This window comes from Tachypleus tridentatus, chromosome 10, assembly GCF_004210375.1.
Source record: "Tachypleus tridentatus isolate NWPU-2018 chromosome 10, ASM421037v1, whole genome shotgun sequence".
In the NCBI taxonomy this organism is placed as follows: domain Eukaryota; kingdom Metazoa; phylum Arthropoda; class Merostomata; order Xiphosura; family Limulidae; genus Tachypleus; species Tachypleus tridentatus.
Genome location: NC_134834.1, coordinates 30907947 through 30932506, shown reverse-complemented (window position 1 = coordinate 30932506; position 24560 = coordinate 30907947). Strand labels below are relative to the sequence as shown.

The following is a 24560-nucleotide window of genomic DNA, read 5'->3' as shown; positions in this document are numbered from 1 at the left end:
TCCTGGTAGATCACATACTCCAAGAGAGCGCTATACCATTCTGAAACTAATACTTAAGCCCATAACTGACAGCAAAGCACTTTTTTTAACGGCCCAATGTGCCTGCCACATGAATATCCCATGCTTGTTATGCTTTGTCTCTAGACAAATATAAAATCAACATTCCTATCTCATTATATTTCACAACGTTTACTGTAATTCGTTACTTCTGTGTCGTTGTGTAAGGACTCACATTTTGATATTACGAAATAAACTTAAATATTTTAAATTTTTTCTTATAGATTGTGTTACGAGTGAGATCGTGAGTTTAAATAGAATATTGGAAGGGGAGTTTGGGGTAATTTTAATAACTAACGTTCTGTTTATATTATTATTACAGATAACGTACACGATAGATAAGGACATCAGAACGCAGAACGTAGGATAGTATGCTGGTCAGAAACTTAGTATTTTACTTAGATGAAACATTAGTTGTTTAAAAAGAAAACCTTTCAATAAATTAGTAACTATTACACTTTTATTTCGTTATAGTTTAGTGAAGAAGAAACAGGCGGAAGGGAAGTGAAAACATTGGTGGTTAAAAAGGTAAGAACGACTTTACAGTAAACCGTTTTACAATTACAATATAGTTATGATAATTATTGCGTGTTCTTGTGGGTATTTGGGTATGTTGGATTTTAGGTACCCAGGAGGGTCAGGTACAAAAGACCTTTGATAATTATTGAATTTGTTCTGCTAGTAACCTTGAATGTTTCATATATAACCCAAGATATACGTCATGCACAGCAATAGTCATTATAGGTTAGAATATTAAAATATGTTATTGAACGTACCATGAGTTATGTGTGAAATATTCAAGCTTACTAGCAGTACAAGTTCAATAGTTATCATAACTATACGTTATTAAACGTGTCTTGAGTTATATGTGAAATATTCAAGGTTACTAGCAGAAAAAATTCAATAAATATCGTAACTATATGTTATTAAACATGTATTGGGATGTGTGTGAATTATTAAAGATTATTAGTAGAAAAATAAAGTAATGAGCATCTGTATATGTTATAATACTTTTGTTTAGGTGTGAAATATCCCAAATTACAAGCAAAAATACTTCACACATAACCCACATTTTTTGTAAAATTTCACTCATTATACAAAAATAAATGTCTTGCTTAGTAATTGTATTTTTTCTGTCTTTATATATGTTAAGGAAACAGTATATTCTGATACAAATTTTATAATTTTAAAGAATATTTCTTAAAATAATTTTTTTAGGTTTTGCTTTTGTGTCATAATGCTGAGAACTCCTTTTTGGGACAGACCCTAAATTTCGTACAAAAGCTTTGAGTTTTTGGGTTTTTAAGTGTATGATTGATTATCCGTTAAATTATTCAGTTCAAATCTGTAGTTTCCAATCCCTACAAACTTCGGAGTAGCATCGTCTTTGTTTGTTAGTTTGAACCAATGACAGAACCTATGTTTGTGTTTGAAGTTCGCGCAAAGCTACACGAGAGTATTTTTGCGCTAACCGTCCCTAATTGAGCAGTGTAAGCCTAGAGGGAAGACAGCTAATCGTCACCACTCACCGCCCACTCTTGGGCTATTTACAAATAATGGGATTGACTGTTATATTATAACGCCACCAGAGCTGAAAGGGTTTTGTGTGAAGGGCCCAGAACCTGTGAGATGTAAGTTTTGATTTATTAAAATATGAATGAAAAGTTTGGAAATTATCTGATTCTTATATAAATTCTTAGAAACAACTTCCCTCCAGTGGATCAGTGAAAATTTCCGAGCTTCCATAGTTTTTGATAATAGAAAAACAACATATTTTGATAATAGAAAAACAACATATTTTAGGAGAAATAAAATGATTTTTAATTGGATTAGTTTTATGGTGCTAAACAATTCAACGTGTTATAATTCTTCAGAAAATGAGTTTTGGGACTATGTGGGATTCAAACCCAGATCCTTCCTGTTTTTAATAGAGATTTAGAAATTAAGGGGTTTGAGTTTTGGCATGAAAATTCACTTGTTAATCAAAAATTTAAAAATCACTGTTTAATAAGCTTTTTGTTTGAGATTTCATGAAATGTTTTTAAAAATACTTTACCTTTTAAGGATGTATTTCTTTTATATTTTTTTAGAGAATATGTTTCAGAGAACGTACTGAATAGTAAATATCATGTAGAAAAAAATAGTACAGCTTCTGATATTACAGCTTATTTTATATTTTTTTAGAGAATATGTTTCAGAGAACGTACTGAATAGTAAATATCATGTAGAAAAATATAGTACAGCTTCTGATATTACAGCTTATTTTATATTTTTTTAGAGAATATGTTTCAGAGAACGTACTGAATAGTAAATATCATGTAGAAAAAAATATAGTACAGCTTCTGATATTACAGCTTATTTTATATTTTTTTAGAGAATATGTTTCAGAGAACGTACTGAATAGTAAATATCATGTAGAAAAAAATAGTACAGCTTCTGATATTACAGCTTATTTTATATTTTAAATCGAAAACTTATTTGATTATTTTACTCAAAGAGTAAGCTTTTAGAAATACAAATGTGCATTTAAGTTACTACTGGCGAGAGCTAGAAACAAAAATTAGGATAAGCTTTCATGGAACCTGGCCTAACGGTTAGCGTCTTGGGCTGCGTACCGCAAAGTGAGTATTTAAGCTCGAGATAAGCAGATGTACGTATTCCGCGATCTCAGCTGTACAACAAGTTTTATAGATTTGGGTAAGAGTAACCGTATAAGCTTACCTCATTATCCAGGTTTTTGAACTTTTTTTTTCACCTGATAAACTGACAACAGTAGCCATTGTACTCTTCTAGGTATGTAGTGCAGATAATAATAATAATACTTTAAACGGATTTGCTACCTAACCCTAAACTGATTCTGTATCCCAGTTATCTGTTTTGTTTATTTTAACATTAGAACTAAAGTGTTAGTTTTACCTGTAAGGCTCATCTCTTTTCTCAAACTGAACAAAAGTCCGACTTTTAAGGCTTGCTAAAGTAATTTAGTATTTTGATAATTTTAAAAGTAACATTGCTAGTTTTATACACTAATTTGTTTTGTAACGTTTACTGGAATATTAACCACGTTTGCTACTAAAGCTGGCAAACTATGAAACCTGCTTTTTACTTTGGAGACGTAAATTCACAATTAAAACGATAGTCGTTTTGCACTATTTGATCACATGAGACTATCCCAAGAGGTTTCAATACGTGTTGTTTATCTCTTAAAACTTAGAGACGGTTATGTACAGATAATCATGGTGTAGCTTTCCGCGAATATTATGAAAACAACAAATCATGTCTTAAAAACCTTCATATACTGTAATAAACATTTCAGACTGGAGTCCTAAACCTCAGCATAGAAGGAGGTATCAACTCCAAATTCGATGGCAAGATAGTGGTAGCAGACATGTGGGAAGGGGGCGCTGTGTCTCTGAATGGGGAGCTAGAGAAAGGCGACCAGCTGTTAATGGTGGACAACACTAAACTCCTTGGAATGTCTTTGACCTTTGCCAATGCAGCTCTTCGGAACGCCATGAGTACCACCGACGTAAGCTCATTTCATGAAATTTTGGAGTAAAATAAATTTACAATAAAGTTATTAATTGTTTATTTGCAAAGAATATTTGTTTATTAATAGAACTAATATAAGTTTGTTTGTTTGTTTTTTGGAATTTCGCACAAAGCTACTCGAGGGCTATCTGTGCTAGCCGTCCCTAATTTAGCAGTGTAAGACTAGAGGGAAGGCAGCTAGTCATCACCACCCACCGCCAACTCTTGAGCTACTCTTTTACCAACGAATAGTGGGATTGACCGTCACATTATGCACCCCCACGGCTGGGAGGGCGAGCATGTTTTAGCGCGACGAGGGCGCGAACCCGCGACCCTCGGATTATGAGTCGCACGCCTTACGCGCTCGGCCATGCCAGGCCACTAATATAAGACCAACTTTTTTTTTTTGTTGTTACAAAATATCATTATGTAACACAAATTTTGTTCCTGGATAGTATGTGTTATTTCTTAGTTTCTTATGTTGTAAAAGTACAGAAAATGACCATTATTCCCTTCAAACTTTGCCTTTGTGACCTGGATAATGAAATTTAGAAATTAACTTATTTACTATGTAAAAACGGGGAAATTTGCACATTTTTATTTACATAAAGTTTGAATAAAACAACATATGAATCAAGATTTACATGTATTTATACTAAAGTTTTCCAAAAATGAACAAAAATGTTTAGAAGTGAGTAGTTTTTCGAGATTTGCTACTGTAATCTAAATCACTTTCACGTATCAGCCCCCAAATGTAGTCTCCCATCATGTTTTTGTTATACGCTCCCAGATCACAAAAGCAAAGTTTAAAGAGAAAAATATGTCTTTTCCATTTACTTTAGGCATAAGCAATTGGGAAATAACACTTTCTGTCCAGGAACAAGAAAAAGTAAAAATTTTGTTACATAGCGTAATACTTTATTGCGAGAGAAATGCACACACACACACGCACACATATATACACATTTTTTTGCTCAGTTGTAATGGGGATAATATAGTACGAAATTATTTTAATATTTTAGTTATATATTTTATTAAAAACAAAGCTATCGTACAATATGAAACTGGTAACTGTATACTAATTTAACAATAAAACATTCTTTTAAAAGTGAAGCCATGAATTAATAAAAACAAACTAGTAAACGTGAATTAGTTTTACACTTGGAAGAAACAATTACTGACAAGTAAAAAAAAGTAATAATAAGTTATTTTGAAAAAACTGCTTACAAATTATTCAGTAAAAGTTACACGTTTTGTCACTGTAATGTGAATGTTATTTTTTATTCCAGGAGAATCTTCGATTAATGTTTGTGAAAAGACAAGAATAATGACAAGTGTGGTTAGTATTATAGTTTAAGTATAGCAAACAAAGATAGAAATTAATCGTTTTCTTTTCTTCCCCAAATACAATTTTATTTCTCAAAACAAAGAACTAGTGATATTACTATTTCAATATAGCGGGACATTTGCTTTTATAAAGGGTTGTAAATATAAGTTTACAATTTTATTGCTGGTATGATATTCTTTTTAACCTTAACACATCTCACGTAAAGTAAGTTTCACATGGAAACTTAATCTTATGTGAATAAATGCGCAGATTGATAATGTGCCTATGTACTTTTTTGTGAAGATTTATAGGTATGTGAAAAACAATAAAGCAGGTGAAATTCAGAATATGGCAGCCATGCTATGGAAGATAGTTCGAGAACATTTCGTGAGTATTATTGGACTTAGATGTGATTCTTCAAGGATTGAAATTAACCAAACAAGTTGAGTACTGTTGTACTAGAGTGTGGTTCTCGTGTAGGAGACCAAATCTGAAAATAACTAAATACTTGGATGCTCTGTGCGGATGCTCAGAAAGATGGAAAAGTGTTTCAAGAAATATTATATAAAAATGAGCTCCCAGTCTTGTTATTTGTACTTTTTACAACAAAACGAATAATTGTTTTTTTCTTGATGTAGAATAAACAGCCAAAGTGTATTTCACAAGCTTTATGTAGTATAATAGAAATAGTGTTATTGCCTATTTAACAGCATATAGTTTTCCGAGTCAGATTGTTACGAAGTTATTTTGTGGTGCAAAATAATAAAACTAAATAAAATATACGTAACTGCAGCGTATATTATAATGTTAAAAAATTAAAGTGTCAAAAGATTTGACCGTGAAATTTCTAAAGATGAAAAATTGTAGCATCACGAGAGATTTTATGTAAAATTTACAAAGATAAACTTATCAGATTATCATGTGATTAGAATACGAAATCTGAGAGAACAAAGGATCGAGATATTTAAATGTGAAAGTTGTAAAATGTGAAGTCTGAAAGTTGGGCAAACAAAGCCTTTTTTAAAGCATTTGAATGTGGGCTTAATTCAACGTCGGTGTTACAATATATGTTCATATATATGTCTTTTGCAATTTTAGTTTGTACTCTTAGTGCCAATATTATGATAATTCAGTATGGTTATCGAAGCAAAGGTTTCGGTTTAAGCTACATATTGTATATCTTATAGCATATTGATATATATCTAAGAGACACAGTGTGTTGAAGTACAGCTTGACTGTTGTAGACACAGTGTGTTGAAGTACAGCTTGACTGTTGTATTACAGACAGATATCTAAACAGTAATGAAAGGTAATAGACATATTTCATTTTGTCACATATGTTTATGAGTTCTAAAGTTTAAACAATTTCATCTATGAACACGTTATAAAGTAGTCGAGGAAAACTTGCTTTATATTTTAGAAAGACGACAGTTGATGGGTCTGTTTCTACATTCTTAATATAAGACATTAAAAATGACGGGTAGCGATGACAACTCTTGTGGAGTATTTAGAGAAAAGGAATTTTGATCTTCACATAAAAACTAATCAGTTGTTTTTCTTTTTAATTTGGCTTTCGCAGGTTTATCGTATATCTATTAAAAAATAACATAAACGTTGGTTGTATGCAATGTTATTTCAGGTGTAGAAACCTTCCAGAACCTACACACATGTTCTACTGTTTTTTTTCGTAGTAAATGTTGTTTTTCTTCAGAGTCAATGTTTTTAATACTTTTTTTTTAAAATGCGACATTTAATACATTTTAGAATATGAAAAAAATGTTTCAAACACACACAGAGTGGCCTGATTAACCTGGTAGTTTATTTCCCTAAAATCGATATAACACGTGCTGTTTGTTACTGTTATCCACCTTTCAACAATTAGTTGTCATGAAATGAATTTAATATTCCTCTCCTTGGATTTCTTATACAGCTAACTGACGTATTTTTCAGAGGTTCATACCTTATTCATGAACCAACGTATCTTTAATTTCTTTGCTTCAATGTTGGACGTGTTGTGAAAAAATATTCTACAGGAAAAACTGTGTACAATACAGCACGTACTTCTGTTTTTAATTTGTTAATTATTAATAATTTTGTTTATTTTTGCTCAGTATTTGTAATTATATAAGATATTTAACAATAAAAAAGGGGACAGGATAAATAAAAATTCTGAATTAAGGAAAACTCTTTTCGTTGCATTTTAATATTTCACAATAATACCAAAGTATCTCAGATTTCAGATTTTCACGACTATCTTGAATTAATGGGAAATAATCTAATTTTTATAACTTCTCGAATTATCAAACGAATGACAACTTTATGAGTTAAGAAAGGATTCTTAAAATCCCCATTTCTTTCAGCTACAATAAAACGTAAATGATAAGGTTAGCAAAGTGACCTAATGAACGAAACTCTATGTGGATAAACACTGAGCTTCACTGCCCGTGGTGGGCGGATCACAGATAGCCCTTTGTGTAGCTTCGTGCTTAACAACGTTACGAAGTTAATCAATTACTCTGTGCATAAAATATTAACAATGAAACCAAGTGACAAGTTTAACGAACCAAACGTAGAGTTTGTTTGTTTTTTGAATTTCGCGCAAAGCTACACAAGGGCTATCTGCGCTAGCCGTCCCTAATTTAGTAGCGCAAAACTAGAGGAAAGGCCACCCACCGCCAACTCTTGGCCTACTATTTTATCAACGAATAGTGGAATTGACCGTCACATTATAACGCCCCCACGGCTGAAAGGGCGAGCATGTTTGGTGCTACGGGGATTCGAACCCATAACCCTCAGATTACGAGTCGAACGTCCTACCCTACCTCGCTATGCCGGACCAAACATAGAGTAAAAGTGGTTATTTTATATCAGTAAGAGGTAATCCAATCTTTGTTTTTCATTCTCTTCGAGCAATATGTGTGCAGGTATTTCAGTAATATGTTAAATAATCTAAACGTGTGGAGTGTCAAAGCGCAATCAGTTAATAAGCTGAACTGGTATTTCAGCATTACAGTAAATATTTCACCGATGAAGTTAACGTAACGGGAAGAATTTATAAAAACAATACTAAATTTGAAAGCAGTACATAAACAAGTTCTAAAAATCCACTCTTCCAAACTCTCGGTCGAAATCATCAGGACTGGAAAAAAACGTAAATCCTAGTTAACTTTTGCTAAAGAGCATATTGAAACAGGGAAGTATTGCTTCGTATCACTTAGTCGTTTGTCTACAAACACTTCCGTGGAATATGAAATTACTTTAGTTCTATTTAGATCATTGAACAGCTAATTCCGATACTTGGAAAAACATGACCGCCCTTTCAGTTTAATGAAACTAGGAATGAAAAGCATTTCTGACCAAAAACAAAATCTGAGGGAACCATTCTGGAGTCATCGTACTAAAACAAAACAACAAATAAACAAAGTATTTCAGTCGTTGAAAATAAGAAAGGTTATTTAATGTATGGAAGTTTAAAACTCGGATAGATATATACGATATATTAAAATAACTTACATTTTGGAATGCTCAGTGTTATTACTTTCTTGTCTACCCATTAATCATTCTACTGTACAACATAGTCTTATACCGATTTCTGTTTTGTTTCAAATTTTTGTGTAGTGCCACTTAAGGGTTGTCTGCTTTGTGTGTTTCTTTGAATCTCGCCCAAAGCCCTACAGCCGTGAGAGCGTTATAATGTTATGATCAATCCCACTATTTGTTAGTAAAGAGTAGCCCCAGAGCTGGCGGTGGGTGGTGATGACTAGCTACTTTCCCTCTAGTCTTACACTGTTAAATTAAGAACAACTAGCGCAGATAGCCCTTTTGTAGTTTTGCGCGAAATTCAAAAACAAATAAATAACAATTCAACTTCTGTTCCATACGTTTTAAAGGTGTTCTATAAATAATTGATGTTAAAATAATGTATACATTACACTGTTATGAAATAAAATGAATAGAAACTACACATTACCAAAGTTAATCAAGTTCACACCAGAACAGTTACTTGTTCAATTTAATAATATGGTAGTTGGCAGCATTGCTTATGTAGGGATAGCTTGGACTGTTAATCGAAACAGTATTTTAGATATCTCTTGGTAAGGTCATCAGAACTCTACAATACTACACAGTGTTTCCTTTTATAACAATATCTATGTAATGACTAAGTCACAAGTTCTGTAATGTCTATGAATATCATAACAAAAAGATTGTTCTTCTGCTTCTATTTTATTACATGAAAACTCAAAAGCCAAAACATAGGTGTCAAAAAATTTCACTGGTGTGGCATAGTATTCGCTTTATTAATAACTAGTAGTAATTAATAATAATTATTATTACATTATAAACGACGTTATCATTACCCCTTGAAGTTAGCTTTCTTACAGCAATTTATGTTTCCTCGAAAAGCACGGTCTGAAACAGGAATTACTAGCTAATAATAGATAAACAATAAATATTACAGTTGGAACCTAAGTGTATTTAGAACTTAGTTATAAATACAACCTTCCTATGTCTGTTGAAAAAGTGAATTAAAAAACTATCTTGTTTACAATGTTTTTGAAGGACTAACATGAGCCATCCCAACATTTACTTCCTTTTCAAGTTTTTTACTTGTATAAAAGCGCTTTACTAATACCATTACAACGCTAAAATTAGGGGTTCGATACCCCTCGATGGATTCAGCAGATAGCTCAATGTGGCTTTGCTATAAGAAAAGCACACATACACCACTACCATATACGTCGTTTAGTAGCTGGTCTGACGAACGAAAAACCTCATCGGCACCGATTATAAGAGATACAATATGTCATGCATTCTTCTTTAACTTCACTGGTAAGTTCTTAGAACTATAATTTTACAGAAAATTTTGAAAATTGCTATATTTTAAGTTACTGAAAAAATACACTAATATTCACGCTGTTTATTGTGTGAAACAAATTTACAAGATTCATTAATAAGGAATAAATTAAAACTTGTTTTCCATTCTGTATGTTTCGAAACTATATATGTTTGCATAAAGTTTTAAGTTGGTGTTATATGACCCTTTCGATGGCTCAGTTGTTCAATCTTTGGTTCTATATGGCTTGTCAGGAGCTGTCCACGCTAGAAGATAAATAAACGTTAACTGTTTATAGGGTCCAAGAGATGGCGCTACATTCCTGTTATGGATTGTTAGTGTATGTGTGTGTTTTAAAGTTCACGTCTCACCGCTGTCCCACCTGCTTACTGAATTGCTAGTTCGTAATGTTAGACTTTATAGCTTTAAATAAAACTTATGCAAATATAGATAATTTTTAAAAGCATCAAAAATGGAACAATTCTTTAATTTATTTCTCATCAGTGAATAGCGTGAAGTGAACTTAAGTGATTTATTTTGAAGAAGTACCACGTTTTTCATCATCTTATTTCCTAGCAGCAGAGTTTGCAGTTTCCTACAATTAACGTAAACGACCCAAGTTTTTGTAAGTAAAGCAAAAAGAGCTGCTAAAATAAGATATAAAAAACCAATTTTTTTAGCAGTAAATTTGTTCTGTCACTTAGATGGTCGGAAACGTCTTCTAATATTAGAAATTATCTCGACCAAAGGCAACTGGGAACTGTAGATGGTAATTGAATAAAAAGGTTTATGACGTAGAATGCAGTAAGTAAAGAAAAAAACCAACGACACAAAGCTATTTAAAACGTTGTTGCAGAAATGTTCGATTTCTCGTTGGTTGATGCTGTAATTATCTATTGAACATGCAAAATCAGCCGGCGTTGGAAAAATGGAATAGTCATGCACATACGTGATTTTAGAAAGAGGTCTCTCCAGTAGCTCAGCAGAAGGTCTTTAGACTTACAACGCTAAAAACTGGGATTCGAGATCCATGATGAGCAGAGCACTAACAACCCATTAAGTAGCTTTGAGCTTTACAACAACCAAACCACAACAGAAGTAAAAAACAAACAAACGTGAATATGTTTAAAAATAAATATAATTAACCGGGAAAATGTGTGTGTTTTCTTATAACAAAGCCACATCAGACTATCTGCTGTGTCCACCGAGGAGAATCGAGCCCCTGATTTTAGAGTTGTAAATTCGAAGACTTATCGCTGTCCTAGCGGGGGACAACTGGTGAAATCTTCGTTCTTTTTTATATTAGTTTTGGACAGCATAATAAAACGCTACGCTATCCCACCTTTTCAGTTTTTATCCCAGTGGCTGTAGTGAGATGTTCATCATTAAAATGAACAATAAATGCTCATAAGAATATTGACATATGTAGGACAATAGTTGTCAAACCTTTGTTCAAATTAATATCGGAAACCCAGCATGGCCAGGTGGTTAAGGCACTCTACACGTAATCTGAGGGTCGCGGTTTCGAAACTCTGTCGCATCAAATATGCTCGCCATTACATTTTTGGGAGCATTTTAATGTGACGGTCAATTCTACTATTCGTTGGTAAAAGAGCAGCCCAAGAGTTGGCGGTAGGTGGTGATGGCTAGCTGCCTTCCTTCTAGTCTTACACTGCTGAATTCGGGACGGCTAGTGCAGATACCCCTTGAGTAGCTTTGCACGAAATTCAAAACAAACCAAATCCTTTGTTTAGTAGGTTTTCTTGTTTTGTTTTGTTTACTTCTTCAATAAGGATAATAACAGATAGAACAGCCGTCTCATCAATGTTCTGACTGACTATTTTTAATCTCAGCCAGATTTGAAATTGTTTAGATTTTTACCACATTTGGAACAGCAGTCGCAATATTTCTGATATGACCAAACGTTATTTCACTGCACTTCATCTTTATAACCAGTAGAAGTACCTTCTACGGCTCTAAATGAATAACGTGAACGTCTTTTCACTGCTTCTGATTTATAACCCGTCTGTTGCTGATTAAGCGATCAGCTTCGTGTTATGAACGTAATGAAACTCAAACCGTGATCTTATTGGGCACTATTAGATCCCAACGTAAAATGTTTATGTTCTGATATTAGTATTTTACTAAGGTTTTATATGTAGAGCTTATTAAAAAAATAACCGATATTTCGGGATAAAAAAATATGTATATAAAACAGTTTTGAGTGATTGACCTACACTATAAGTTCTCCACTGTCATAAATGTCGTTCAATTGGAAAAAATAATAGCTACTTATTCCACTTATAGATTTACTATGAAATACGTCCTACTCTGGGACAGTGATAAGTCTTTGAGTTTACAATACTAAAATTAGGGGTTCGATTCCCTGCTGTAGACTCAGCAGATAGCCTGCTGTGACTTTGCTATAAGAAAAACAAACACTATAAAATACTAAATATATTAATATAAAATAACTGAAACAATAAATTATATTTATCTAAACGAATGATGTAATTTTGAGGGTAATCAGCGGTAATAATGAGGTCATAACGCTAACATTAAGGTTCTATTTTGAGGGTAATCAGCGGTAATAATGAGGTCATAACGCTAACATTAAGGTTCTATTTTGAGGGTAATCAGCGGTAATAATGAGGTCATAACGCTAACATTAAGGTTCTATTCCCTGCGGACGACACAACGTAGTTTTCCCATTGTGTATCGTTGCGTTACGATGACAAAAATAAATGGAATAACAAGTTTGTCGATTTATTAATGATAGATTTTTTTCCCATGTGTCAAACACATCTTAGATTTAAGACAGCTGTATATCAACATTCTAAGGTTACCGTATAATCCATCTCTTGCACATTTATTTCACTGAGAAAAAAACATTATTTTATTCTCATGTGTCACTAAACACATCCCTAGATGTAAGACAGCGGTTTACCACCACTATATAGTTACCATGTAATATATTTCTTGTGTTATGAGGGAATAAATATTTTTTTCCTTCTCATTGTCAACTAAACACATTCTTAGATATAAGACAGCAGTTTACCACCACTATACAGTTACCATGTTACCACCACTACACAGTTACCATGTAATCCATCGCGTGCACATTTACTTCACTGAAATAGGAAATATTTTTTCTCTCTTATGAAAGAAAACTTGATAAACTAGTAAAATATTGTTTACAAATAACATTTATTGATAGAATGGTTTTCGATCGTTTTAGTACCATAAAACTTTGCAGACAATTAAATTAGCCTAAATATACATACATCTCGTGGTAAATAACTATTTAGTTTGTAGGGAAAATAACCGTAGCAGCTTTGTTACTTAGATCATTCCTTGCCAATAACCTTGGAAAACATTTGTTAGATATGGTGAACAAATAAGAGAATCACGAAATACGTAACATTTCTTATCAGGGTCACGGTTCTGCAGAGATTTGTTGGTAATTGAACAATGAGTTTTATATTTGGGTTTTTAATTTTTATTTTCTTTATTTTGATCACATTCGAAATGGTTAATGTATTTTCAAGCTCTGGGTATCAGCGTCTTAAAGGTCGTGGATCAGCTCTGTGGTAGAACTGTGTAATTCGGAGATGCCAAACTGGAGTTGAATTCATAAAATACCTCAACACACATTCATCCTCTTACTGTGGAATGTGATTGGTCGAATGCCACTGACTGACCGCCTCTCCTCCTATTAGAAGCTCAAAACTAAGAACTAAACTTTGCCAGAAATACGCATCTTTAGAATAGAACAATACATTTTAGTGAATGATAAGTTGTTTGGTATTGTTCTTCTAAAATGTATTTCCTTCGGTGAATTTTTATGAAAATGATTGTTTTGAATTTCTCGCAAAGCACCACGAGGACTCTCTGCTTTTAGCAATAGGACTATAGTAAAGGCAGCTAGTCACCGCCGCTCACTCCCAACTCTTAGGCCACTCTTTTACTAACAAATAGTGGGATTGACAGTACCGTAACATTATAACGCCCCCACGACTGAAAGGGGGAGCATGTTTGGTGTGACAGGATTCGAACTCACTGCCCTCAGAGTGCGAGTGGAGCGCCCTAACCACCTGGCCATGCCGGGCTAGTTTAATGAAAAAAAAGAAAATTTATTTACGTTTTAAGCATATTAAATGTGTAAGAAGTAAATCATAAGTTTATTTACGTTTTTTTTTCTACTTTGCTTATTCTACATATTATTTTCACTAGTGGATTTACTCATGACATTAGAATTGAGCCAGATATTCTAACATAGTAATAAAGGCATTTTATTTACATGGTATCTATCATTGAGCCAAAAACGAACAAAGAAACCATTTGTAAAAGGATGGATTTAAAAGAGTTTAATTGTCAGAACACATAAGTAAATCTTCATTTATTACACTTTAAATAAACCCTTAATTTTATATGTAAAATATCATACGAACATGAATACACTCGTCTTAGCCGCGGCTCATAGAATGGCTGTGAGTTTTTCAAATCATCGCTTAACCTATTAAAGATTTGGTTAAAATTTTGGATTCAGGAGGCCGAACCCTTTTGACTGATATATTTGATCACGCTCAAGTTCTCATAGAATAATTTGCTCTAATCCTGCCAAGTAAACTTTCAGGTGCTGTGGCTGTTGAGGATTCTCTCTTGTTTACTAACTATTCAGAAGGCTGAGTGCATCATATTAAAGTGAGTCCGAATATAAAATGTTATTAGAACTACATTTTGACATTGCTCAAAGGAAGACGAGGAAATCCCTTGAACTTAATGTTATTGTAAAACAAAGGAATATGGATCAGTTTGGGAGGGGACAAGGAACAACCAGAAACGGACCTGCGACAAGTCGTATTTAAAACCTGGAAAGCAGAGTGCGGTTTCTTCTAACAGGTGAAGATCCACGAAGGCTCAGAGCAATAGAAAAAGCCGTTGAAATGCCCCAGGCGCCCGTACGAAGTATAATAAAAAAAGCATTAATACAGAAAGTCGAAATAAATCACGTGTGCACAAGTTGCTTTCACGAAGTATCTGTTAAACCGTCACATATCTAAAGAGTGGAAAAATGGAACGGGTGTTCATGATATTCCATACGACGATGTACTGATGATTGTCGAAACGGACCATAGGAAATAACTGTCCTCATAAACCCGATGGACCTTAAAAAGCTTGTAGGGAAGAGTAGCGTGCTTTCAATGATGACCTTACAAACGGAGCTTTGGTAATGGAATCTACACTGTAGGACTATGGTTAAGTCACGTGATCATTAGATAGAACCTTACCGGACGTAGCGACATGGACAGTAACGACGTGTAGAGACTCAAATATCATTTTAATATGACGTATTCATCTTCGCATATCTTTGTATGACAAGAAATATATTATGCGTTACACATTGCTATAACTTGATTTTTACGAACTTTATCTATGAAAATTAACAAAGCGGAGTTTTAAAAAATACTCTCTCATTTCTACCGATACGTGTATGTGTTTCCTTATAACAAAGTCACATTGGGCTATCTGCTGAGTCCACTGAGGGGAAGAGAACTTCTTATTTTGGCGTTGTAAATCCGAAGACTTATCTCTGTACTATCGAGGGACGATTCCATTATCTTCTATGTATTTAAACATTCCAATTTTTATTAGCTTCTTTTTTTAGGCTGTCTGTGTGAGGGCCAATATCCGTTCTCAACTATTTTAGCGAGAACAGATGTATAGAAGTATGTTGATCTGTTTCTAGTACAAATCTACGCAATGGGATACATGCGCTCTTTTCACTGCGGGGAATCGAACCCCGATATTTTGGGTTATAAATTTTTAAAATTTCCGCTGGTGCATCAAATGTACACAAACATTATTTGTTTCAAGAGTTTTGAGAGAAAATCTTAATAAAGTATATGTAGTTCAATCACGAAGCGTAAATAATCTTACATCTACTTACTAACACAACAATAGCATTCCAACATAATGTGTTTTGCGAAAAACCTACCTGTTACAATAAAAGTAAGAAAGAGAACATATTAAATTACTGGTATACCTATTTGCACGCTAATATGTATAGGCCACTGCATATTTCAAGACGTGATAATGGTTAAAACTATTTACGGTGTTTCACGTACATCCGTTACCGTGACAAAATGTAAACGAAGAACAAATATCTTGGTGTGAAAGTGAAAGTATAACACAGATACATATCTGTGCACACCATATGCGAATCTATTACCGTCAAGGTATGCTCAATCTGCGTGTTACAAATAGCAACTGACATGCAAGAAAAGCTCTTCAGGCAAATGAACAAAGAGTAGGTAGATAAATGTCGCAGGAAATTAATTAATCTCTTAGATTGGTTTAGATATTACCATAACAATAAATTAATTAATCTCTTAGATTGGTTTAGATATTACCATAACAAGAAATTAATTAATCTCTTAGATTGGTTTAGATATTACCATAACAAGAAATTAATTAATCTCTTAGATTGGTTTAGATATTACCATAACAAGAAATTAATTAATCTCTTAGATTGTTTTAGATATTACCATAACAAGAAATTAATTAATCTTTTAGATTGGTTCAGATATTACCATAACAAGAAATTAATTAATATCTTAGATTGGTTCAGATATTACCATAACAAGAAATTCATTAACCTCTTAGATTGGTTCAGATATTACCATAACAAGAAATTAATTAATATCTTAGATTGGTTCAGATATTACCATAACAAGAAATTCATTAACCTATTAGATTGGTTCAGATATTACCATAACAGGAAATTAATTAATGTCTTAGATTGGTTCAGATATTACCATAACAGGAAATTAATTAGCGAGTAACTTTCTTTTGGACTTGTTCGGATATTATCATACCAGTGGTTGATATTGTAAACATATCAGAATTTCTATTTGGATATACGAAACACACACACACACGCACGCACAATTAGGTGGTTAATAAAGCGTGAAGATGTTTGTCGAACAAACACAAATGAGTAATGTTCTTTCAGTTGATTTTTAATACCTTTCTAAACAGAGCTCTTCACGAAATTGATGCTGCAAACCTTTAAAAACAATAAGAATGTACCTCAGAACAGCTGGTATTTATAAGTAAAACAATGTTTTATTTATAAAACAGTCATCAAGAAAAGTAATCAGAGATTTAAGTAACGAATACCTTCTGAAGTCCACATGAAGCAAAACAAAATGTTGTTTGTTTGTTTATTTAGAGTCAAAGCTCAAAGCCACCCAAGGGCTATCTGAATAAAGCCATCAAATTGATAGATAACAGAGGAAGCGTGTGTGTGTTTGTATGTGCTTTTATAGCAAAGTCACATTGGGCTATCTGCTGAGTCCACCGAGGGGAATCGAACCAGTGATTTTAACGTTTTAACTCCAAGACTTACCGCTGTACCAGCGGGGGACAGAGAGGAAGCAGCTGGTTATTAGCATCCACCGCCAACTTTTGGGATGCTCTTGCAAGACAGAATTATGGGGCTTCACCGTCACACTTATATCCCACCCGTGATTTCAAAGTGCAGAGTGTCAACGGGACACAAACCATAAATTTTACTATTCACAGGTCAAGCATTACTACTCCTGCAGGAGAAGTCACGAAATCTCACACAGTTTCTAGATTTCTTGAGACTCCTTCTAAGTAATGAAAATACGCGTAATTCCAGGTCCTTCCAGTCATATCTATATATCTAATTGAGCCTCTTCACCCCAAAAACACATTGTATTAGTTTAAAGCATTTAAAATATTTTCCAAGTTGTATATTTAGCAATAGAATTCTGAAATTTATCGAGTTAAAAGTTTCATGATTTATTTTGTATTTTTAAATACAATTTTACAATCAGTTTTTCGTGGGTTCGAAATATCAAATTTGTTAATATTATGGGCGTTGGTTCGCCCTGTGGTAGAAATATGGATTTTTTTATTTGGCGTTCCAGGTTCGAATTTGTGCGAAACTCCAAAATGTACCTTCCACTTTGGACTGCAATTGTGTTATAAGAGTGATAGTCAATCCCGTTAGCGTGGATGATAGGGTACTGTTAACTCTTTGTCTTCCTTTCAATTAGTAGTTCAAAATTAAGAATTGCAGTAGGTAATGTTAGTATTTTTGCCATAAATATAACTGATTATTAAAGAAATGCAAGCCCATGTGAAGACGCCGGCCCAGGAACCTGCCTTCCGCCAACCACAGGTAACAACGACAGTCCATGGAAAATCAGGGATTGTGTGATGGAAACAGAGAACGAAAGTAGAAGAGAACTCACATGGTGGTAGAAGCAACACATAAAGGTTGGATTTTATAATATACTCACAGTTGAAAGGAGGTTACGGCAGTCGCTGATTCCATAAAAGATGATATTAAAGTACCAGCTGCTTGACAGTGATGTTTTCTTAACAGTGAAGATTACATACGTTGAATTTGAGTATATACCAATAAGCCTCATGTAATACACACGATATTCTGGTGTAGTATTGGCGACATTCAAATTTTAAAACGTGTTCGTTGGTTGATATTTTAAGGTACATAAAGATGCAATCTAGTCAGTTTTTATTTGGTTTTGTTTTGTAGATATGTTCATCTGTATTGTTTTGTTAACAACCAACTTATTTTAACTAGATTTGTTTTTTACCTAAATTTCGCTCTTATTGTGGTAGTGTTTATTCTATAGTGATCAAATATTTCCATAACATTTGTAATAGTATTGAAGTTTTGTATTCCATTAAAAAGTAGTTAAATGATTCCAAAAGTTGCGTTAAAACGTTTTGAGGTCGTCCCTATTTACTATCAGCAACTGTTATCCAAATAAAAATATTCATAAGTGGCGCTATGCTTTTACAAAAAACAGAGAGGTCATTCGTATATAAGTTTACTTTTCGAAACAGTGAAAACAAAAACTGTTTTATGGAGAATCTAAGCCTTATGGGTGTTATTAAGTTGAAGAATGAGTGTGTATAATAGAATTAAAGAAACATTCATAACCCAGTAGGTATTGGTAGACGTGTTCTCTTTCTTCAGGATTAAGCTCACCCCCCACGAAGGAAGGTCTGGCTTCCAAAAAAGCTCGTGTTATAGGATTTCTTTTATTTCGATTTTTTCTGTTGGTATTTTTTAATCCACAAAAGTTTCCATACAATGCTAAAGAATAAATAACAAATCAAACTCAGGCTTGTGTTTGAAAACATTTATTCAAGTTGTTCAGAACAATATTCAATTATTTACCACAAATGAATTTTCGAGGACCATATTGTAGTCGCTTACAACAATTGTATGGATTTATTGACAGATAGATTGCTTTTCTTGAATTTTTATCCAAGCCACTTTGTTCTGTATCCAACGATTCAATGATAGCGATTCAAATGGTCAATAACTGCCCTCGGAAAATCCATCGACTGGACAAAACGACCGATGAATTATACTATTAAAATTACTAGACAAAAGCAGCAAACTACAATGGAAGAACAGCATGAGTCTGATAAACACACTATTTATCTTACATTTTTTTGCAGGTAAAATAAGAAGAACACGTTTTTACTTTTTGAAGTTTAAAATTGAACACGTAGTTCACAACATATAGGGAAAGGGGTAATTTATAAATATCGAAACGTCCAGAATATACGTAGCTAATGATAGTTAGGTATCACTTGATGGGCTAAGGGAATCGTGTTGTGATTTGCATATCACGTAAACTGGACTTACAGAAAGTTTCTCTCTAATAAATAATTTACACAATTATTTTCTTCAAAACCTGAGTAAAAACAAAACAAGATATTAAATAGTCTGTTTCATCATTTTAGTTAAAGCTTTGTTCACGTCCTTTGTGGATAAAAAGACAGTAAAAATACTTTTTTTTGTAAGCTTAGAGTTTTTCACGATTTTGTGCGGGAAACAACACGCTACTGTGAAGGTAAGGTACAATACATGCTACACTGTGTTATATAGGATATTTCTTTATACATCAAAATTTGTAAATTTTGATTTCTAAAATTGTTTATTTTCCAGTTCAACTCATCTAATAATAATTCTAATTTGTTGTTTACGTTTCGAAGCGGAAGTTGAAAAAAACCTTGCGGTTAATCTTTGGTTTTTGACGCTAAGGAAGTCAAACTATTACTTTTTGAACTTGTAGATGAGCACGTAAATCACAGTTTCCTTCCTTACAATCAATTCGCGCCCTTACTTTAAAGTACCAGACGTAAGTATACGTGAAGTGATTCACGTTCTCCAGCATATTGATGTTTATTCAACAAATGGACGTATATTACTTCCGAGAACCGTCTCGAAAATTTCCCATGATGCCTCAGATGAGTAACAACCTTCTCAATCATAATTATGTTCTGTTGATTAATTCAGTTAGGAGTTAATTCTTGTGAACATCTTGTTAAGCACCTGTTTCACCTGTTGGGCTGAACTTCGTCGTCGTCTTATACTGTTTACCATTCTTCTCCGAACAACATCCCGGTGTAGCTCCTTGAAGGATTCGTCGACAGCCTCGCCTCCGTCACAGGCACTGCATTCGAAAAAACAACACGACAAATCGACAGCGAGCTGTTCGGCTTCTTCTTGCCCGACCTTACGCTCGTGTGTGAGGTCGTTTTTGTTACCGACTATCACGCAAGAAAAGTTCTGGGTTTTTTTTACCGAAGCTATATGTTGGTGAAGACTGACAATATCGTCGAAACTCCCCCTGTCGGTCGTGCTGTAGACGAGTAGAAAGCCTTCTCCCCAGTTGATGTTACCTTCTTGGTGAAAACTTTCACCCTGTGGGAGGTGACAAAGAAAACGAGCTTAAGCGATTCGTAAGTGATACGTATGTTCGTGTGCTTACATCAACAAGTTTGTTGTGTTTTTTTTAAATTTTCACGCAAAGCTAAGCGAGGGCTATCTGCACTAGCCACCCCTAATTTAACAGTGTAAGATTAGAGGGAAGGCAGCTAGTCATCATCACTCACCACCAAATAATGATGAAAAACCTTGCCTTTACTAAGCCTAATATTTTGTTTTTGTTGTTGTTGCTTTTTTTTTAATTTTGCGCTAAACTACGTGAGGGCTATGTGCACTAGCCATCCTTAATTTACTAGTGTAAGACTAGAGGGAAGGCATCTAGTCAGGTATTATGGTACCTTTTTACCAACGAATAGTGAGATTGACCGTAACACCATAACGCTTCCACAGCTGAAAGAGTGAGCATGTTTGATGTGACGGGGATTCGAACCTATGACCCTCAGATTGTGAGTCGAGCAAAAAGTTGTTTATTGCTAATTAGATTCTTGACTCTTCAAAATATTAAAGTTTTAAAGAACATTTCATCTGTTCTAAAATCATTCCTTAAACTATTACGGTTTTAATCTGGCAACAGCTGTTGAAGGCTGGACTGAAACTTCATATAGTAATATCACTAAGATTAACAACTAACAAATTAACAGCTCTTGTGAATGTAAGAAATGTTTAACAAATAACATAAATTCCTCAGTAAAATAGTATGATCTTTCGGTAAAACCAGCTCACGTTATAAGCCCTGGGAAGCACGAGTTAGTCTATTTTAAAACTACTGCTTACAGTTTTATTTTTCCGGCTTCTAAGACAGCACCAAGCTTATCAACAATCTAACGCTTACGTTTATCCTCAAAGAGCCACGGGCATGTAGTATTTTTTTTTTATGAACGGGGAACATGATCGTCGGTTTTAACGGTTCCCTGGCTCGAGTTTGAGTGGAAGAATGTAGAAGGATAGAGATTCGTTGAAGCAGAAATCATGTTTGCTGTTTCTAAACTGCCGCCCCTTTACACGCTTGTGTCTCACTTTTTCTTTTGTACAGTTTATTCAAGTATATACAGTAGAATTGAAAGCTATCAGTCAGATACTGATATCCGGAAGTACGGTTGACAAGAAGTGTTGTGGTAACATACAGACGAGTAGTGAAAGACGAGTGTGTTTCAATCTCTGTCGTATAGGGGAGTGTCGCTATGGAAATAACAAGAAGGTAACAAAAAACGTTGTGGATACGCAACGAAGTTTTGAGAATATGACTGTGTTAAAGCTTTAAGTTCAGGAATTCAACTGCTCGATTGAAACAGGATTTTTGTTGCGCAATGTATCTATGTCATTATGCAAGAGAAACAAGCACTAAGTCGCTGCTGTTCTTGTAGACCACAACGACATTGTCTTGTTAGAGTATACTTTTGTCGTAAAAAAAGAAACAATATCATTTGTTTCTAAAACATAAAAATAGCCTAGGCCTGACATGGTCAAGTGGACTTATAGCGCTCGATTCGCAGTTTAGGGGTCGCGAATTCGAATCCTCTTTCCACCAAAGATGCTTGTCCTTAAAGACGTAGGATCGTTATAAAGTTACGGTAACTCCCACTATTTCTTGATAAAAGAGAAGTCCAAGAGTTAATTGTTGATGCCTAGCTGTCTTCTCTCTAATCTTTAACTGCTAAGTTAGGGTTGACCCTCGTGTAGCTTTGGGCGAAATTCAGAACAAACTAAACCTAGAGTAACTGGTGTTACGCTGTTGTTAATTTATTAATGTAATACATTTTCAGGAGACGTTAGCTATAAATGTTAGTAGGTAAGGGTAACTTATGCATTAGTTTGGAGAGCTTGCATTAAGATAAAAGTATCTATCAAAGTGTTACCAGAGGCGTTACTAACCACAGAATAAAATAACAAATCGTTCACCAATCATTTCCAGGATGCTTAACGACAGCAGAATAGTCACAAATTTTCCTTAGTACATTTATTAGCTTAAATGTAATTCTTTTTTCCATTGACGATATACTTTATTCACAACTACATTTCCTACAATGCACTAGACCCAACTAAGGCTTCTACATGGGACCTCAGTGACTGTAAACTAGTTTTTGGTACTTGAATGTGAGCTTCACATAAGTATTTTTATGTGTAAGTAAACAGAAAGCTACACAATGGACTATTTGTACTCTATCCACAACGGTTAACGAATCCAAAATTTTAGTGCTATAAGCTTACTGACCTACTATTGAACTCCAAGATGTTATGTTAGCTATAATAATACGGTTCTATCAGAAAATGGCTGTATTAAGATTCTGGACTTATTTTATACGTTCAGTATATTTAGTTATTACATGAATACAGCTGTCAGTGGAGAAGATGAAAATTGTCTGTGAAGAAAAGATTAAAGTTTTTTTTTACTGTGTGTGTGTTTGTGTTTTCTTATAACAAAGCTACTTTAAGGTTCTGCTGAGTCCACCGAGGGGAATAGAACCCCTGACATTAGCGTTGTAAATCCGTAGACCTACTGCTGTACTAGAGGGGGACTTTTTGCTTTGCTTGGGAGTCAAAATAAAATAAAACTTAAATTTGCAAATTAGACACATACGATTAATTTAATGAAATATCGAGATAATTTAAGGTAATTTAAAAATACTGTTGACTGCAGATAAGCTCCTTATGAAGTTCGAACTGCTGATGTATAAAAACATAATTTTAGTTCTGTGTTTTGTGTGCTACGAGTATCACAGAGATATGTTTGTAGACTAACAGAAACCAGATTTCCATCTGGCCATAGCACATATAACCCATTGTGTAGCTTTGTGTTTAACTATAAACAAATCGTTTAGTACCAAAACTGGACTGGACTATGTTAGTTAAAATTATTTTTTAAACTGCACGTGCTATAAGAACCTTCATGCAATGGCGTAAGTCGTCTGAACGTGCGGAGAATTGACTTTAGTCAGTTTTATTAGATCTTTTTGTTACACTGTCTTAGTCCTTTTAGATTCCTAAATTTATATAATTTTATTTAGAAAAGTTTGTTTGTTTTTTCGCGAGAGCAAAGACATCACAGAATTTATTTTATTTTCAAGATCTATATAATAAACTGTACCTGTTGAACGTTCCATTAAAATCGACACAGCTCGTTGTGACTCAGGTGATTATATTATATTATGACTGTTCTTAGATACAAAAAAGTAATTCTCCCTACTTTATTACATCTTGCAATAAGCGATATTTGCAGCTGTGAAGTCCCGGATTACATCAATACACGATGTTACTGGTACGCATTACAGTTGTTCAAACTACGATACCACATTTAACCGGTGAAAAACATCTTTAATACCTACCTTACCAGCAGTATCTAAGATCTCCATACTGACGTTTTCGTCGTCTATCATTGTTGAATGTCGGTAAGTACATTCTGAAACAAAACAACAACAAAACTCTTCAGATTTCTTCTTCAAGAGAAACAACTTTACTTCACAATCAAACATGTTAATGTTTATCGTGTTCAATTCCAATAAATCTTACGAAATCACTTAAGTACAGATATAAAGAACCAGTTGGAATACAGCTTGGAGATTTAAATCTATTTGTATAGCGAACACAGCACATCCTTGTAAACAGGATTTCATTATGTGAAAATAATTTATTGATTTTATTAATAGACTGAAGACATTTTAGTTTTGTTTTTTTAACTCAAGTAAGTTCATTGGTTTCAGAAGTTCCGGCAAATTGTATTAAAGCTACCTATGAATAGTAGCAAATTGTATTAAAGCTACCTATGAATAGTAGCAAATTGTATTAAAGCTACCTATGAATAGTAGCAAATTGTATTAAAGCTACCTATGAATAGTAGCAAATTGTATTAAAGCTACCTATGAATAGTAGCAAATTGTATTAAAGCTACCTATGAATAGTAGCAAATTGTATTAAAGCTACCTATGAATAGTAGTCCCTAATTTTCACCCGATAGGCTAGAGGAAAGTTGATAGAACTCATCGTCATTTCTCAGACCACACTTGTTCGAT

General features: G+C 33.8%; 2 protein-coding genes across 13 annotated transcripts in view; one reads left to right on the top strand and one right to left on the bottom strand.

Moving 5' to 3' along the window:
* The window catches only part of LOC143228988 (uncharacterized), a 99115-nt gene extending 92033 nt beyond the window's left edge, over positions 1–7082 (top strand). For all 11 annotated transcript variants that reach the window (XM_076460548.1, XM_076460549.1, XM_076460551.1 and 8 more), the window contains 4 exons: positions 532–585; positions 3374–3586; positions 4878–4927; positions 5219–7082. In XM_076460548.1, coding sequence (XP_076316663.1) covers positions 532–585; positions 3374–3586; positions 4878–4916 — 306 coding nt within the window. In that variant the 3' untranslated portion in view covers positions 4917–4927; positions 5219–7082. The remainder of the gene's footprint in view (positions 1–531; positions 586–3373; positions 3587–4877; positions 4928–5218) is intronic.
* An 11857-nt stretch (positions 7083–18939) lies between these two features.
* LOC143228987 (ras-related and estrogen-regulated growth inhibitor-like) overlaps positions 18940–24560 on the bottom strand; it is a 58632-nt gene continuing 53011 nt past the window's right edge. For both annotated transcript variants that reach the window (XM_076460543.1, XM_076460544.1), the window contains exons 3-4: positions 23877–23950; positions 18940–20529 (exon numbers count right to left, since the gene is read on the bottom strand). In XM_076460543.1, the coding sequence (XP_076316658.1) occupies positions 20122–20529; positions 23877–23950 (482 nt within the window). In that variant the 3' untranslated portion in view covers positions 18940–20121. The remainder of the gene's footprint in view (positions 20530–23876; positions 23951–24560) is intronic.